The 19,098-nt window shown below is 44.2% G+C and overlaps 1 protein-coding gene across 1 annotated transcript in view; it reads left to right on the forward strand.

The window, feature by feature from the left end:
- The first annotated feature begins 316 nt into the window (after positions 1-316).
- Positions 317-19,098, forward strand: part of LOC306710998 (pleckstrin homology domain-containing family G member 1) — a 30,145-nt gene continuing 11,363 nt past the window's right edge. The window contains exons 1-6 of the mRNA XM_079179764.1: positions 317-453; positions 8,965-9,441; positions 9,482-9,579; positions 13,869-13,969; positions 15,097-15,166; positions 19,037-19,083. Of these exons, the coding sequence (XP_079035890.1) occupies positions 444-453; positions 8,965-9,441; positions 9,482-9,579; positions 13,869-13,969; positions 15,097-15,166; positions 19,037-19,083 (803 nt within the window). The 5' untranslated portion in view covers positions 317-443. The remainder of the gene's footprint in view (positions 454-8,964; positions 9,442-9,481; positions 9,580-13,868; positions 13,970-15,096; positions 15,167-19,036; positions 19,084-19,098) is intronic.

Consider the following 19,098-nt stretch of genomic DNA (forward strand, 5'->3'; position numbering starts at 1 on the left):
ACACACATGAACACTTTTAGACACACACATGCATGCGGTGGATGTGTTGCCTAAGGAGAGAGGGAGGGAGAGAGGCATTCAGACACAGGAGATCCTTAGCAAAGTGAAGTGAGAGAAAGAAAAGACATCAGCCAGGGGAGTGTGTTTGAGTGTGTGTGTGTGTGTGTGTGTGTGTGTTCTGGAGAAAACCTGAGTCTATGCTCCTGTGTGTATTTTGGTGGAGCGGACTGCACGTTTTGCTCCCAGAAGAAAGGACTCACAATGATTTGGGAAGTCTAAAGGAATCTTTCCAGGCTTTTGCTGCAAAATACTGTTTGGAATACTCTGGATATGTGACCTGCTCAGGAAATCCCGTTTACCTTTAAATCTGCGTCTGAACTTAAAAAAACTTTAAAAAAAAAAAGAATTCACTCTAATTTCTGGTAAATTGGAGCCAAACCACAATGCCTACCGGTAAGCATCAGCTTTTCTTGTTCTTCTTCTTCAAATATGTTCAATGATGTTTTCCAGCATGTGCAAATTATACACACTCACACAAGTGATTCTGTGATGTGGTGGGACTACATTTTGCTGTCAAAGGTGCTGCATGTCTACAAGCCTATAATCAAACAGGCTTAAACCATATTCATGTAGAATAATATCCTGTTTTTGCATGCCTCTTTAGTGAATTCAAGAAGCTACCAATGATCAGAATAAGATAACACGTATGCCATCCCAAAGAAATATCAAGGGGCTTCTGGTCAAACTCCGGACAGCAACTTATAAACAAAAAGGACCATTTACAAGCCGGTGATGGCTGTTTGTCGTAGTGGCTCTTTTGTGTGGTGCGTGTGATATTTTTTTCCTCGGCTGACAGCGCCGTGTGAAGTGGCTTTGCAGCGTCCGTCTCTCTGCAGTACAGCTGTATGAACAGCGTCTCCTGGTTGTTTTCTCACCCCTTATGTTGAACGGAGCGCGTTTGCTTTCTCGCAGACTTTGCGGGTTCTTCATGATTCTGAGATGATGGTGCACACACGGCTTTGGTACAGCATGGTGGTTGTACATTTGACTTTGTTGGTAGTAACAGATGCCATTTAAGTGCAGGCTCTGCAGAAAACTAAAGGAACATTAGGTATGTTTTTTTTTTTTTTTTTTTGCTAAATGTTTGGTACATGAATTTAAGAAAACAACAAATAAAATGCACCACTTTCTTTGTATCTCGGATCTCTTCGGGCCAAGCACATGTGTCAGTTTCCTCTTGCTGGGTGTAGGTTTGACAGAGTGTTGAGATGCCATTCTGCAGCCTGTGACCCAAATTAGAGCCTTGAGGGCAGCAGTTGGGGGTGGCTACAAATGGGGATAGAGGGGAGCAGAACAGAGAAGAGGAGGAGGAGGGGGGGATAATTACTGTTTAGAGCAAACTCTTTGGTTTAGAGGTGCTGGAGACAATGGACCCCTCCGTCCCTCTCCTCCCACCCTGCTAGCCCAGTCCTCTGGGAGGACATCTGCCCCCCATTCTGAGCACTCCTGTGCAAGGAGCTTCAGCCCTGTAGAGGCTGGATGGCTGCAGAATGAGGGGGGCAGATCACTTTTTGGAGTAATCTGCCTAATATAGAAATATAATCAATAGATCTTCAATCCCATGCTTCAGTGTCCACCCAGGACTTAACGGTGAGTGAAGTGGATGCGGAGAGTCCAGCGGCGCACTTTGGGCCGCAATCCAAGCGGGTCAAATAACAGTGTGTCCCGGTCCGAGGGAGGCCGAGGGTGTGTGCAGCCATGGTTCGCACGGGTGTCCCAAGGCTTGGTGTTGAGAGTGTGTGTCCAAAAATAGGGGGTGTAAGTTTGCTGGTGGACATTTTTTCCCACAGAGGCTAAACACCGGTGCTGTCAGCTAAAACTATGCTGCACATTCCTCGCTGATGTCCAATGACAAACAGAGAACCTCAACCAGACTCTAGGATTTAACTCGCGTCTCTTAAACATAACCTGAAGATAAGGGGATGTTGATCTGTGTATAGATAAAATGTGTGAATGCCACCGCCCACGGCAGATGTTTCAGTGGTTTTAGTTTAACGTGAGAAAAAGCCATTTGTTGCTAATTAGCCTCCCAGCTGTATATATGTGTGTGTGTGTGTTTACTTTAACCATGTTTTGTGAGGCAATGAAAGCCACAGGAGTCTATTAAGTCACACCTCTAGTTTAAACCTCTGTCTTTACCAGTCGTGACGTGTGTTGAGATGTTTGAAATAGTCTTGAGACAGCTGGAGCTTGTTCTGCGCCAACACGGCAATGAAGAAATGTTTATTTTCTCTTCTTCTTCTTCTTTTCTTTTTCCATCCATCTTCCCAAACATCTGCATTATAATGTCCGACCCAGCCAGCGCAGCTCTTTGTCGGTCTCATGAAAAAAACCGCCTCCTGTCTCCGGCGCCATCCTTCGCGTCGCTCCTTCTCTCCCACCTCTGCCCTCTCTCTTTTTCTGCAGTCGTTTGGCTGCGCTGTGAAATCCCGAGTGACACTTTAAGGTCCTTAGCGTCAGTTGCGATCAGGCCTGCGTCTCTATCAGAAACACAGTCTGACCTCTAAGTGGACGCAGGCGGAAGATGTGAGGCCGTAACTAAACAAACAGGGGGGACTTATGTGCTTCATTGTGCTGCCGTTTCTCTGCTCAAGCCTGCAGGGAACAAACACTCTCAGAAGCTTGTTTTTGATGCTTTAAAGAGGATGGGAGAGTTTGGTTGAATACTTTTTAAGGGTTAACGTACAACAAAAGACTGGATTCAAAATGAGACGGAGCAAGTGGGAAATGGAAAAGAAAGACAATCAAGAGAGTGAGTGGTGTTTGACCGTTTGACCTTTCTTCTCATCTCTCCTTCCTACTTTCATTCCTTTGGGTCTTCTCCTCCTCATTTCTCACTCTAACAGTTACGCTTGTCCTCCTCCCACCATGTTTCTCCATTACATTGTCTTTTTAAATCGCAGCTTATAATGTTCCCAAGATGTTGCCAAAGTGAAGACAAAAAACACTGGACTATAACTCGCTGAGATGCTTTTGCTTCCATCCTTTTGTACTTTCATAAAACCAATCTATCCTTATTGTTGTTGTGGCGTAAGACTGTAAAGTCAGCAATAAGCTGCATGGAATTGGAGTAAATTGCCATCTGGTTGGCCTTTGCAGCATAAACAAGAACACACACGGACAAACAAGGTTAATTAAAGGATCCGTTAGCTGTACGAGGTGTGTGGTCAAGTCCTGTCTGGGACAAAAGCTTGAGGCTTTTTCCTCAAATTCAAAAATGAATGTCAGGATGGGGGAAAGAAGATGGCAAGAATAAAGACAAAGAGGCTAGATGTAACTGATATCAATGAAAAAGGAATAAGTGAGCAAATGGAAGCAAGAGAGAATGAGAGTTGAACAGAAGGAAAAGAGATGACGAGAAGAAAGCTGGGAAGATGACCGTCTTTCACTGACTGACATGGCCTGTTGTCTTTATCTCTCCACACTGATGTCATGTTGTAAATGATGATGTTGATGTCTCTCTTTCTCATCCTCATCCAAAGTGTACCAGTGCATTCATTTTGTGCACAGAATAAGTGGTTTTACGGTGGTGACTACGTGTGGATTGTGCTTTCGCTGCCGTTGGTTGTGGTTAATATTGTCGGTGGCGAAATGGGTATGAAGAGGAAAGCTCTCTTAGCAGTGCTTCTCATTCGCCAGAGTAGTGTTGTATAAAATTGGATGGTGTAAAACAGCTTATATGACAGCTACCTTTATTTTGGACCTTCCTGGTTCTTTATATTTCCTCCGTGTCAGCAGTGTCAACACAGCAATTGGTCAAAAGGGCAATTTTTGTGTCAAAGATCAGCAACATTGAATGTAGTTCTCTTCAATTTAATTATGTATTTCCACATGCTTGACGTAAATGTTGTCAACTACCAATGTTTGCAACTCACCGTCCCAATGCAGCCCAACATTCATGATTGCATGGACTGTGCACACCCAAACGCAGACCACCAATGTAGCATAAGTAGAACTGCATGCAAGTCCACGGTCAATGTGGCGTAATCCACAGCGTATCTGCCCGTTCATTGGTCACCATAATCATTCCTTCTCTCCAAACTGACCCTGAACCGCTCCCTCTCTTGCATGACAGTCCTCCCTGCAACAATGCCTTCCAAAGTTCAGCTAAATCTAATGTGAGCCTTTAGTTTAGTTAGCCAAACCAAGTGGGTATTTTCCAAAGTTAGTCCTTTTTGGTATGAAATCCCCTCTTTGATATTCCAGTGTTTTATTGCGGAGGGATACTTCCTGGAAGTCGCGTGTAGGCTTTGTCGCTGGAACCAGAATACTACACATTGACAGTTTATTACACTTGTTTTAAACCCAATGATTAGGGAAACCATGCCACCCAAAATACACACAGGGATTTATTTTGCAACTCTTTTGTATCCATCTGCATATGACATAACACTTTGAAACAATTTCAACTTGTTTGTGGTTTAAATGTCGACATAGGATGTTCACATGCCCATTACGAAACACTCTCAGGGCTGTTAGAGCTACTAGTGATGATCATCAGGGCCGTAAAGAGACAAGGGTGCCGACAGCTGTTTGCTGACCACTCCAGCATAGAGAGCACTTCAGGTGACCATAAAGAGCTCGACTGTGAGTGGACGGCTTAAGTGTAGCATGACTCATTAAACCTGGATGGGCTGGTAGTAAGGCTTGCGTGTTGGACTGACTGCAGCGTTGTAGATCGTATACATGCTCATGTATGAATGAACACGGACAGACGTTCAGTGTGCAGATGGTCATTTGATCTAGTTTGATATATGTGTTGATTCATTCTTAGCTATATTTGCAGCGGCATTAGCAACTGATAATGACGGATAATTGGACGGTTCAATTTTTCACCAATTTTTGCTTATCAAAATAAACATGCATTTAAATTACAAGTATTTTGTTAATCTAAAAATGAATGACAAGAGTTTACTTTTAACCTAAAGAGCAAAACATCACATGTGACTCAGAGTATATTGGCAGTGTATTGTACACTGCCTGCTCAGTCTTTAGTCTGGTTCCTCGTGGTTCTCACTGTTTGCCTTCCAGACGGGCCTGATTTCAACTTATTAAACTTGACTGAATGATAAAGCGCCCCAGCTCTTTGTCCGTTTCATGTTAAATTAAAGCCAGAGATTGAAGCCAGGTTTTTCAGGCACTCGCTGATTCTCTCTCTCTCTCTCTCTCTCTCGCTCTCTCTCTCTCTCTCTCTCTCTCTTTCTCTCTGTAGTCTGGCAGGACACACAGCCCTCACACACTATCTTAATCCTTGGTGCACAACCCCCCCCCCACACACACACACACACGCACACAAACACACACACACTGAGGAGTAACAGTCCCAACCTGCATGCTAAGGAGCATAATTAGAGATCATTTACAAGGATCAGGTTGAACATAATCTGGACAGGAGGTAACTGAAACTCGGACATCTTTGCTCTCTGTCTGTGTGTGTTGAGGAGAGGGGTGTGTGTGTGTACAAGAGCCAGCTCACCCAGGAAACGGCCTGGGTGTGCCCCAAACATGAAGCTGGAAGGTGGGAAGGAGGGGCTGGGCAAACACAAGATGGAGCAATCTCTCTTTGTGGTGTTTGGGTTTCACGGCAAAAGGAAACGCGGTTTCTCTGTATTTGCTCTCCTTGCACGTGTGTGTGTGTGTGTGTGTGTGTGTGTGTGTGTGTGTGTGTGTGTGTGTGTGTGTGTGTGTCCATGCACAAGTTGCACGTGTGCCCACTCATATCTAGCCGAAATTGATGGTGTTGGACCATTAAGTTATTAGCTCAGTTAGTGTTATCTTTGGAGCGATAAACTGAATGCATTTTGTGTGAAACACACACACACACACACACACACACACACACACACACACACACACACACACACACACACACACACACAGAGTATGGATGTACATATATCACTTACTGTGATAAGGAAGGATATATGTTATAGATTTGTCAAAGGGCAAAGAAAATGGCAAGTTACCCATTAATGTCATAGTATGTAATATAATAAAAGCTTTTGTGCATTGTGTACGCTGACTTGAAAGCAGTATCTTGCTTATCCAAAAACCAAGGCTGTTGGTTTGTGTGAGTGTGTTGTTTTCACCCACCAGATTCCTTCTCCTTTCTGATCTGTAATTGTTAAAAAGTGGGTCAGGATGAGGAGTGCAAACATTTGGATGGATGGACACAGACACATGCTTGGTGAATCAATTCCAAACTTGTCTGAGGAAAATACAGTTTCGTGCCACTTCATTTTTTTTGGATGCTCCAATTCCTTCCTGCTTTTCTTGGCATCGCAGTGGAGCAAAAGCTTTGATTCAGCGCAACACTTTAGTTTCCTTCTGAGAAACTATGTAACCAAGAATTTGCTTCATTTTGTATTCCTGTGATAAACATGTAAGGGTTCAGTGAACGGGGATGGACCTGAGGGCAAACTGCTATGTGTGATTTTTTTGGACTTAAAGCAGCACTAAGCAATACTTGGATAAACCGTATGCCACCTGCCCAGCAGCGAACAGCAGAAAAGATAAAATTAGCAATTAGCTAGTGACCACTACCCTAGCTTTTCATTTTTACAGTTCATGTTTGTGTGCGTATAAAAACCAACACGACATACAACATGTTCATTAGTGAGCTAGCCAGGTTAGCTTTTTCTTCCTGCTTCAGTCTTCATGCTTTGTTAAGCTAAACACCATCCCGGGACTAACTTCTCATCTAAATCTCTGTAACAAAACAAATAACCTGAAAATGTTACAGCTTTTAAGGCTGTTCCCTTAAACACAACTCCACGTGAATCACACGTCTTTGATTTAATGTCTGCTACATGTGTAAATATGCTCACACATTTGCCATAACAAATTGTAGGTTGATAATACGTCAGATGTGGTGTTTTAAGCTTGTTCCTCTTCCCCAAGTGGCCGGCAGAATGTAAACTAAGATTATTGCAGGCCCAGCTAGAGCAGGACAATTCAGGTTCACTTTCTTAACTTGGTATCGGTACCGTCGTGGTTGCCTGAATCCAACCTGTGATCTCTCCATCACAGACCAGTCAAACGGGCAAGCCTGCTGCTAAAGTGCTTTCAAAAGAGGTGTCACCATGGCAAAAAAAAAGACCTCCAAGGTACCTATTTGAAAGGTGAGAGAGCGGGATTCTTTGAGCTTGTTCTCAGTTTCACGTTTCATGTTTTTGGTCTGTGATCTTTGATGCTTTGAAGTGAGACAGGTTTAGCCTCAACCGGGGTTTGCTGGTAGCGAGAGAGCGACACTGTCCTATAAGGCATCGGAGCTCAATGTTGCCACAACACCGGTGCTGCCGGGTCACCGGTATATCAAGCTTTGATGATAAAGACTGGTGTCAAACTCCCACAGAGCTGGTATGAGGCCCTCTCCTGCCGTCCTTCCATATCTTGTCCGCTCTGTTTATTTGCTCCCCGTTCTTCCCGTCAAAAGCTGGCCCTTCTGTGAAGCTAGACCTTGGAAAACGTCGAGGGGAAACTTGGAAGGCGTTCTGTCTGATATGCTGCATATGTGGTTTCACTTCAGCTGGCCTGGCTGTGGGGCCTTGGGAGCCGGTAATCATATCTTAACGGATCTCTTCGCAGACACAAGGTTTTGAGCCAGTTTGGCACCGGCTTGACGCCAAATAGACCCATGTAGTTGCGCACACACACACACACACACACACACACACACACACACACACACACACACACACACACAAACTTGTCTGTCCTCCATCGAAATAGGGCTTTCATTCATTGCCTCAGAGTGGAGTGTTCTCAGCATTACACTCCTAATCTTGTCATTAAACTCAATCTTTTTTTCTGTCTTGCTGCAAAAATGCTCACACACACACACACACTCATAGATTTACCGCTCGCCCAAATACATTAGAAATCAACAGTTTCTTTGAGTGGAACTGAGGACAAATCTGGGAGGGCTAGTGGTCCTCGTCTGGCGGGTGGTCAGTCAGACTGTGGTCAGCTGGAATGTCAGGAACTGGGATGCTAAACAGAACGACACTGTAGGAATATGAAAGTGGTGTTATACGTTACATACAGTGAGTCCCTTTAGCACTTAGTTTGGGAAAAAGAAATACAAGGTCTGTCGAATGCGTGCATTTGATTTGAATTTTAACGGCTCTGCTGTGTGTGTGTGTGTGTGTGTGTGTGTGTGACTTTACAGCATCAGTAAATCATTAGTACGTTCATTTTGAGAGTCATGTAGTTACTATAAACAAAACGTTTTACACTTTCCCTAAAGTACTTATTATAACGTTATATAATATTTATGTCAGATGTCAAGTATCTTAACGAATGTGGATATTTGACAGTTTCTTGCAAAGTTAAAAGGCCCAAAATCATTGTGACAGACAGCAACAACATATATTGTGTCTGCAAACATTTATTTCGAGCCACAAGGACAGCCGTTCTGTTTGCATGTATTAGAGATACAGATTGTCTAGACCGTGGGCTTATTTGTTTGCAGTAATTATACACCGGCATCATGATGAATATGACGATCATAAATTAAAAAATGCAATAGGCAGAGTCATTGTTTAGGAGACATTCAGACCAACAATAGCACAACAACTCCAGGGGCTGCTTTGGTGTGGGGGCGTGTTGCTACAGGTTAGTACAGGAAATACAAACCAGGAAGTCCAGTGTGAAGCTATATTACAAACTAAGACAGAATACAGCAGTTCATGCACCATTGAGCAGGGATTTCACAATTTTGGCCAATGTACTTGACATTGCATTGCAGCACAACTTGTGCCATGAAGAACTTTAGCTTGAGCTCTCTGCAGCCTCACAAACCAGTGAAATAAATGAGGACGTTGGCGTGGAAAAATACAATGCAATAAATGCAATAAATCTGACTAACGAGAATGTCTTTCTTTCTCTTATTTTCCTCTCTAGACGATTACAACTACCTGCCTGATGCGTTGCCTCCTCTTCCTGAAGTCCCGGACTCCGGCTCAGTCCTGAGCTCCGTTGACGTTCCGGCCCGCTGCCTCCGCAACCCGGCCTTCCGCCACACCTCCTCGCGCTACTGCTCCGCCCTCAGCATGGACTCCTCTCCCGACAGCGCCGAAAGGCCGATCAGCTACAGCTCCACCTCTTCCTCGGCGTCCTCCCGGGACAGTCACTGCTCGCTGGGCAGCCGCTCCACCCTCGTCCCCGCCCCTCACTGCAACCCGGTGACCCCAGACCGGGACTCCGGGGCGATTCGGTTGGAACTGGTCCCCGCCCGGCAGCTGGGATGCCGGGAGGAAGATGACAGAAATGATGGACGGGTGGACACAGGGAAGGGAGAGGGGAGACAGAGCAGTGGACAGACTCTGACAGAACATTCAGAGCCTGAGGTTGGTCCAGATGGACCAGGAGAGCGGACAGGTCAGAAGAATGGTCCATATGGACCAATAAGAGCGGACAGGTCAGATGCCGGGACCCAGGACCTATGTGGACCGGGTGGTGCAGGAGATACTGGACACAGAGAGAACCTACGTCCAGGACCTGCGCAGCATTGTGGAGGTGAGGACCCCTCAACCACAATAACATGTTCATTTAAACACAAGCTGCTGGAGGATCAAACATGTTTGGCAAGAATTTTAAATGTTTAATCAGAAGGTGATTCGAGGCCTGAAGAATTAGAGGCATAAACTGAAATGGGAGCATACAGTTTTAAATCTTTAAAACTTTGAAATGTTTCCGGGCTGACCCAGTTGAGGCCCAAATAGCAGTGGAACGCCGGGAGAAATACGGGGCTTTAAATCCCCAGATAACACACATCCTTTAAGTCTTTGTGGTTTTCCTCACACACGTGACACGCACAACTCGTTGCCTGCTGGGAACCGCCAAAACAATAAGGTCACCTGCGCTTGCGGGAGGGGTTTGGCCGAGTTACACGACACCGGTGCCTTTGTGCGGCAGGCACAGGCACACATTCAAAACTTTAGACGTTTTTTTTATTTTTTTTAAAACACACAGACAATACTGTATGCACACACTCAAATAAATACACGCTTTTTGTGAGGTTGTCTTTGAACTGCGAGGATACACATTGCCTCTAGTCAGTGCTTTGTTAAGGATTGGGTGTAGTGGTTTGAATCAAAGGTTGCTCTCCTTTCTCTTTGTTTCCCTGTTCGGCTCTTTTTTGGTTCTCTGTGAAACCTCAAATTCATATTGAGTGCAGAACAAATGTGGTGCGCACATGTGATGCGTGTTTGGCATTTACATTCTGCAGCTTGATTTGGATTGACTTGTGGTGTAACATGACAAAATGTTTGCGTGGAAACTGCGGCATTTTGCATGTGTGTATGAGCATGCATGTGTTGGAGCTTTGCCCACCTTTTCCCATAACCTCCTTCTTTAGAGTGCTTCCTCCCCCACTCTAGGCTGTCTGTCCATGGGCCACTGTGTGTATTTGTACTTGTTTGTTGTTTGGGGTTAAAAGGGTATATGACTGTTGTCAAAAGAGAGCAGGAAACTCATATTCCCAAGAGACGGGATAAGTTGTGGGGGTGAGATTTGTTTTTTGTCACCCCTGATCGATGTCCCAACCTCTCCTGCTCCTCCTTTTCCTCCCCTCTTCAGGACTGGAAGGTGAGGGAAAGGGGGAGAGAGATAGAGGAAGGTATGTAGAGGGATTTAGCTCTGAGATAACAATATCCAAAGTAGGTTAGGAAAACACTGAACAGAGCTTAGGAGCTGTACTTAATAACCCTCTGCTGCCTCTGCTCTGCAGACCACCTATTGCCATTATAGAAGCAGACCACCCAGCCATGAAAGACCACACTTACATGGCAAGACAGCTAATTCTTCACCAGTACTTCAGAAAAAGACACGTGCATTTAGCCTTTCTTCACTCCTTGTATTGACGGTTCCAGTGAGTGCACAGAGGATTGATGCAAAGATTGTATCTGTGCGAATAGAGCTTTTAACATGACAGTGTACACATACTGAGGGAAAAAAAAAACGTGAGCTGCTGGACAGCATTTTCCCATCTGTTATCAGCACCGTCCTATATGAGCTGGTGCTGCAACCCCCGTTTCAGTAATCCCTTTGCCCATGCTGCTTCCTGCAATAGAAGAGGGTGTGACTGCCTCAACACAAATATTTACCCAGACTCCCAAGGGCTCACCTGTGCTTCATCTGTCAGCGGTTGTGTTATGGTCCACACACTCTCAGCCTGCCCGTGTGTTAACTGTATGTGTGTATTTAAATTAATCACAGTACATGTAAGTATCACACGGCTTGTCGGCTGGTGAAAGGATGAACGTTTCCACGGTGGCAATGAAAGTTTACTGAACTTCAGAAGTGCAAGGAAAGAAAATATCTTCACTAAACACAGAAACATGTTGCAAAACCAGAAAACACAACAAGGAAACGCATAGAAAGACAGAAGACACGACCAAAAAAAGAACCATGTTGCGTAAATGGAAGACACAAGCAAATCCAGGAATGCTGCAAGTCGCTCAGAACACAATGGAAACTGGTTGCAAAACAACACACGTTTCCAGGAGTCACTAGAAATACTGAATACATTGCCATATTTAGTGTCCCATTGTTTTGCAACTAATTACTTTTGTGATCAGCGGGATTTGCTACTTTCTCTGTATTTGGTTTGTCACTTTGCAGCGTTTATCTGTTGTGGTGAAGGTGTTTTGTTGGTTTGCTTTGGTTTTGTCTACTTGCGTGTCTTTCCTTAAGCTGCAGTGTGTTGAGCTCTCAGGGTCACTGTTCGCTTCTGTGTGTGAACTTTGTTTGGGTGTTTGTTCGTTCTGCGTGATCACCCCTCCTCGGCTCGATCGGTGTGTGTAATGAGGCCAAACCGTCATCCACAAACAACCTCAAAGCCAAAAGCTCTGATCTTTCTTTCTTTCTTTCCCTCCTCCTCCTCTTCATCTCTTTTCCCCTTAACGCATCACCAGGCCATTTGAAGCCGACCAGGAATTTGAAAATACAGTAAGGTTCAAGGGAACCTCACTTGACTTGCAGAAACATTGAAAGTAATGAGATTTGGATGTTTACACTTGTCTGGAGGAATGAATTCCTACTTTGTTGCTGAATAAGGGATGGGTTTGGTTTGTAGGAAAACAGTGTGTAGTTGAGGACGTTAATGGTTAACACGAGAAAACATCCAAGTTTGTACATGTTATGTCTGATGCTTGGCAGAAAGTGTGCTTGTGTGTGTGTGTGTGTGTGTGTGTGTGAACACTGCCCATTGTTGAGCTCAGTCAGGCTTTGGCTGAGTGTGATGATTGAGCAGGTCAGGCCAAGTCAGATGTGTGACCCCGCGGCTAATAAAGCATCACATTACACATTACCTCCGACAGTCAACAAATTGTAAACATGACCCTTTGACTTGACCCCCAAACATAACCATCAACACGCCCGTTAGTCTGATTCTGTTACTCAAATCCTTAAAACCCCAAATCTTGGCCTAAAGCTCTTGTTTTGCCTTTAAACCCAAAACATCCAATATGACTGTCATCTGTCATCGCTCCAGTCTTTGTTTTAGCTGAGATTATTTTGTCTCTTTCATCTTTTTACATCCCTGCGTTTACCGAACCAAACGCATGTATTGGACTGCTCAGGCTCAGCTATTGTACCCTAGTAATAATGGTATGTCACAGCTAAATACATCAAAGACCACCAGGAGCAGAAATCACCATAGCAGACTGGAAACTAGGCAAACAGACATGGGAGTGAGCAGGGAGACTCTCTCTCTCTCTCTCTCTCTCTCTCTCTCTCTCTCTCTCTCTCTCTCTCTCTCTCTCTCTCTCTGTCTCTCTCTCTCTCTGTCTCTCTCTCTCTCTCTCTCTCTCTCTGTTCCGCTTTCTCTCTCTCTCTGTCTCTCTCTCACTCTGTCTCTCCCGCTCTCTCTCTCTCTCTCTCTCTCGCTCTCGCTCTAAAGTGTAAATACAGCCGCATTGAGCTCATTTTTGTGGATGTGTGTGTGCACTGCTGTTTTTAAGTGTTCCTTTGTAACTGTGTTGTCTGATTTATTGACTCCAGACCGTGATGATGGTATTGTGTGCAAACATTACATGGAACGCAATAATGACACATTAATTACATTTGGAAGGAATGAAGTGCAACAAAGAATGACTTCCAGCCTGCAGCAGTAGGTGTCACTTTCTCACAAAGTCGTGTCAAATCAGGATGCTGCCTGCACACGAGAAACAATGAGTGCCTGAGGCTGGTGTTCAATAAGCACGTTCTCACTAACGGCAGTAATGGAGACAGTGATGAGAGCCAGAGAGGAAAAGACTTATAAGGTTTTTTTCAGCAAGGAGCCATGTTAAACCTGTTGTTTCGCAGCACTCGTCCTCCCCTGTTATTCATTTTCACGAAACCAGATGACATGCGTTGTTTTGTTATCCAGCTGTTTACTTAGCCTGTCATCGCCAGACCAAATCACAAGTGCTAGTTAGTTGCCAGAGCAAGTAAAACACGAGTTTCTAAGATTCTCCTGAGACACACACAAGAATATTACCAATTTTCAGCCTCTCTTAAGACCAGCATTAGGAAAATCGTTTTTCAAGCAATTAATAAAGAGTAACTACTCGTACTTTAACATACAGGCAACTCACAGAGCGTCATTATGGAAGAACAGAACAGAGTCTTCGTCACAAGGCTATCCAACCAAAGTGGTGCAAAGTAGAGTCAAGTGGCCGCAGAGAGTAACGAGCTTAAAAGTCCGTAGGAGTCGCAGTGTGGAGTGGTCTGTCAAAACCAAGTGTGTGTGTGTACACCGATCAAAACGTCAGCGGTGTAAAGTTCCTCCATGACGATGTTCTTCCTCTGTCTCTCTGAAGGACTACTTGGAGTGTATCAGTAATCAGTCTCGGCTGGCCTTGAGCTCCGAGGATAAAGGCTCCCTCTTCGGCAACATCCAGGACATCTACCACTTTAACAGGTAAGACGCACCCACAGAGCTGGAGACTTAATGCTGCGTTTACATCGTAACGGATTGAATGGGAAAGAAGGGAAAGATCCCCATGCATGCGACTTTTTATAGTGCCGGTCGAGTTAGGGTTAGAAAATACTGTTCTTTGACAATAAAACACAATATTTGTTACATTTATATTGGGCTTAATTACCTTTTAACCACGCACTGATGTGAGGTATCCCCATTTCCATGATTTTCAGGCACTTCTGTATTATGAAGCACTAGGTAAGATGTATCGGAGCTTCCAGAAAAATATGTGCCATTTTGAAAAGACATTACATTGCCACATAGCTTCAGTAATTATTCCTTTTAAAGGACTTAAACTCACTTGTGCAAAAAGCAGTATCAACGTGCTCAGTAAATGCTCAAAAACATTTACTGACTTTCAGTTTGCTCGTGAGGACTGGAGACTAAAATCAGCTCTGGCTTCACATGAATATACAGACAACCTTTTGTCTCTCTCAGGCTCAACAAACAATGCTCTGCAAATTGTGAAACTGGGCTGAGCCACCTGTTCGTTTCTGGTTAGAGCATTGTTGTGGCAGTCAGGTGTGTGTGTGTGTGTTTGTGTATAACGAGTCACCGTCTGCATATTTTGTCCCCATTGGCACCGGTCTAAACCGAGGTGGCTAGTTGAGCATCAGCCATGGTGGTCCGGAGACACAAACATGCACACTCTTTGTTCACACCAACTAATTTCTCAGCTGTCAAGCGCAGACAAACTGGCCAGTAAAAGGAAAAACGTAAAAGCATTTTAAAACGGTCGCAATGACCTCATGCTTCAGCCATGAAACAATAACTCCCAACAGCGGACTTTTTTTTTTTTTCCACAGTGTGTTTTTCCACAGTGTGCACACACAACTACACACAGGAGCTGCCTGTTTGAATTCATGGAAGTATCTCATTTGTTCAGAGCCGAGTGCCCTAAGCCCTAATTTCTGTCTCTGACTTTTGCTCCTGGAAAAACCTGTCTAGAACAATGAATCGTGGGAGAGAAGTTTATATTCTTGCGTGATAAAGACGCAGGAAATTGTTTGTGTGCAGATTTCTTTCCCATCGAATACTGATTTCTTTGAGCTCTCCGTTTGTTTCAGGGATCTTCTTCATGATCTTGAGAAGTGCAACGCTGACCCAGTCGCCATCGCAGAGTGCTTCGTATCCAAGGTAGAGATGGTCGCTGATGTTTGTTGTTGGTGCTTTTACTTAAGTAGGCTTTTGAATGTGTGACCTTTACTTGCAATGGGATCTTTTTACATTGTTGTATTTCCGAGGACTTCTTCTACTGTCCGTCTCTCTGTCTGCACACTCTTCCTCTGCTCGTTGAAGCTTGTCAGACATACACAGGACAGAAAATGAGAAACGGGCCTTGCACTATTCTAAGCGATGAGTTGACAACAAATCACGGAGCATAAATTTTATTGAGGCCAGTAGCATTATTTTGGTGATTGGAATGTGAAGTTTAAGTGCAGCAGGAGGGCCGGGAGGAAGGACAACTCCAGAGGAATTTTAAGAGCCGTCCAAATATATAATCACTTTTTTTTTTTTTTTTTACTGGAGGGAGATAATAGCAGTGCTTCATCAAGAAAAAGTAGACTCAGCAACTCTTGTCAAAGTATCACTGGTGCCTCTGTCTGGGTGTTTCAGCTTTTATTCCACTCATCAACCCCCCCATGCCCCTAAAAAGATTGCCTGATTATGTCCCATGATAATGTGCTGCATTCCAGCACTTCCTCTTTAACACTTTGGATTCCCTCCCCACCCGACTGCAATTACACCCGACACCACAGAGCAACTGTCTGACCATATATGAAAAAAACAAGTCGCAGTCAGCATCTCAGACTCCCTAAATACAGCAGCTGTTGTTTAGACGAACCGGTTTTATAGCAGCCCACAGCCCCACTCTGAATAATTAACTGAGACCCATAAACATACCAGCATGACGACGTCTTGTTACCGACTGATTCATGTATCTGCGTGATGAACTGATCTCAGATAATCCCCTAATCTGGAATAAAAAACAGTACAGCTTCGTTATAGCCAGGGGTTATATTGGGTCAAAGCCAACTGAAAGGCCAAATCACATCCTGCCTGGAGCCTCCTGCCTCTGAATACGTTCCTCTCATGAGACTGGTACTCGCACTGCAGGTGTCCATTAAAACCATTAAACGTATCGTTTTTACTGGTAGCACTCATAACTTGCTGCTCCATGTCCTGTCCAACACGCGTGCCTCTGTTGTGTTTCCTCCTGTTCATGTTAATATGCATGAATACAGTTTAGCTACAGTATGCAGGTTTAATCTGGTGCATGCTTGCTGGCCAGGATTTAACCCCGAAAATGTTTACCTAAAACAGACATTACACTAGTAGTACACAACCTGAAGTTTACTTTAGGAAAACGTGTGTGTGTGTGTGTGTGTGTGTGTGTGTGTGTGTGTGACTTTAACACACTGACTTCTGGTAAAAGGGTTTAACCAGAATCGTAACCACAGTTCTTTTGTTTTTCTGACGGTTAGTCATGGCTGCTAAGACCCAGAAAAAACACAAAACCTCTCTTTCACTATCTGCTGTGAAATGCACACACACACACACACACACACACACACACACACACACACACACACACACACACGCGCACACACTCTTGCAGTTAATACTTTTGTAGTCTGAGTAGCCAAGAATCACAACTTAGCTCAGTGTTTGAAGAAGAGACAGTTGTAAATCTCTGCCTCTCTCTCAGATAATTGGCTATCTATCCTCATGTTCCACTAAATCCGAACTGTGCTATGTGATGAGTAAGCCTTTAACGCGTTTTATGGGTTGCTACATGCTGACTGAAGCACAGAGAGCACGATTACAACTACAACAAGAAGCTTTTTTTTGGGGGGGGGGGCACCTAGTGATTCTGTTGTGTTCATTGCTTAGCTGATGACTCACTGTGACCAGTCCAGTCTTGGCAAATCAACAATAACTGCTGATGTATGACTTTCGCATTATAAATGATCAGCGGGTGCTGATGCAACTCAACCTTTTTTGTGTTTCACTGAGTAGTGATTAGTAGCCACCGCTCGAAAAAGCGAAAATCTTTCTCTATAATTTGTATCTTGATACTCTGGAAAGAGATGTATTTTATCATGTATGAGAGCCAAAACTCTCACAGGCAACATTTGGATATGATGATTATATGATTTAGCTGAGTTTGTATATATTTCTAAAAGGGAAGTATATTACGGATCTGAGCTATTTCAGGGTCTGCTGGTTTCCTGGTCGGGTTCAAAGAGTGTGTGCTGACATGTCAGCTTTAATGACAAAGTCTGTGTGCGCAGACGTGCATGCTCGGCACAAACGTGTACTCCATAGAAGCATTTATATATCTTGTGGTCTTGTGTCCATGGTCCAGAGGGATATTAAGAGTGTGTATTAGGAGTGTGTGTGGATGTGCGTTGTCAGAAATCGATGGTGGCACATCTGGTTGTGTTTAGCCCTGGTCTGTGGCGGCAGACTGCTGGAGACGAGGAGGAGAGCTCTGCTCTTCAATTTAGGACGGTTCCCACGAAGCACCTCAGGCTAACAAAATACGAGAGTCTGTCTGCGTGCATTTGTGTGTGTGTGTGTGTGTGTGTGTGTGTGTGTGTGTGTGTGTGTGTGTGTGTGTGTGTGTGTGTGTGTGTGTGTGTGTGTGTGTGTGTGTGTGTGTGTGTGTGTGTGTGTGTGTGTGTGTGCGTTCAGTATATTTTGGTGGGAGGCACTGTTTGTGTTCGTGTAGGTAGCTTGAATTGTTTGCTGTGGCTTGAATAGGAATGTATATTTACCTACAGCAAGAAACATAACACACACACTCAAACACAGTATATGCTAAGTAAGTTCACTATGAATCGCATGTTAGGAAATGTGTGTGATTGTCCACATTGCTCTGTATGTGTGTGTGTGTGTGTGTGTGTGCGCATTATGAACCAGGACAGGCTGCCCTGTGTGTTTATGATGTCGCTTCCTGAGTGCTGTCCGCATCCTGCGACCCCCAAGTGTTTAGAGACACAAATAGAGTTCAATTACTCTCACGTTATGTAATCAAGAGGGGTTCATCTCCGGGCCTCCGTAAGAACATGATGAGAGGGAGAGATGAACAGAAAAGGTGTAAAGAAAAGTTAGAAAATTACCCAAAAAGAGAGGACATGGAGATCAGGAGAAAGAGTGACCGACATGGAGATGGAGAGCTTCAAGCTTTGATAAGTCATGTTGTTTGTGATGTCTTTGATGTTCAGAGAGGCATGCTAGGTGGGAAAGTCTCAATTAAAGGGGCGGCGATGAAGTATGAGGGGATATATAATCTGAGCGCTCAGGGCCGTTGGGATCAACAGAGACTTAAAGGCCAGGACGCAGGCTAATCATAAGCTACAGGGTTGACTTTCAATTAGTAGCGGTGAACGGAGGAGAGAGGATGCCTTGTCTGAGGGCTCAGAGTGTGTCGGGCCGTAAACATGAAATACCTGGGCCAGTCATCAAAACTGCCCCGGACCACTGCATCGTTTACTACCAGTAGCTTCGTTTGTTTGGTTTGATTACAAGGCACTTGTACTTTATATAACTGGGGGAACATGGTAAACATTATTGAGCTTGTTAGAATATGGAGTCTCTTGAGCCTTCAGTTATTTCCTGTCACTTAAATGCGTCAACTAAAAATAATGAATTACAGTTTTAACTTAAGACAAGCCAACCTGACAAGACATTACATCAGCAGTCCACAACCCACCGTTTACTTCAAGAGGACATGTTTCCATTGAGATTGTAAGTTCATTCTTGACCTTGGAATTAGTTGTAAAAGAATCTCACCGGTCCATTAGTTGCCCTGGAGCTTTGTTGGCTTAAAAGAGATTTAAAGTGCTTTTTTTTTTTTTTACCTTGGAAATACCAGGTCCTTTAAATATTGAGACATCTACAATTGTACTACAACTATGCAAACGTACTTAACTCTTGAGTCTTCAGTTATTTCCTGTCACTTAAATGCATCGACTAATTTGTCCTGTTGTTTTTTTACAGAGTGAAGAATTCCACATTTATACCCAATACTGCACCAACTACCCACGGTAAGACAGCCACCA

This window comes from Pholis gunnellus (assembly GCF_910591455.1).
Source record: "Pholis gunnellus genome assembly, chromosome: 19".
NCBI lineage: Eukaryota > Metazoa > Chordata > Actinopteri > Perciformes > Pholidae > Pholis > Pholis gunnellus.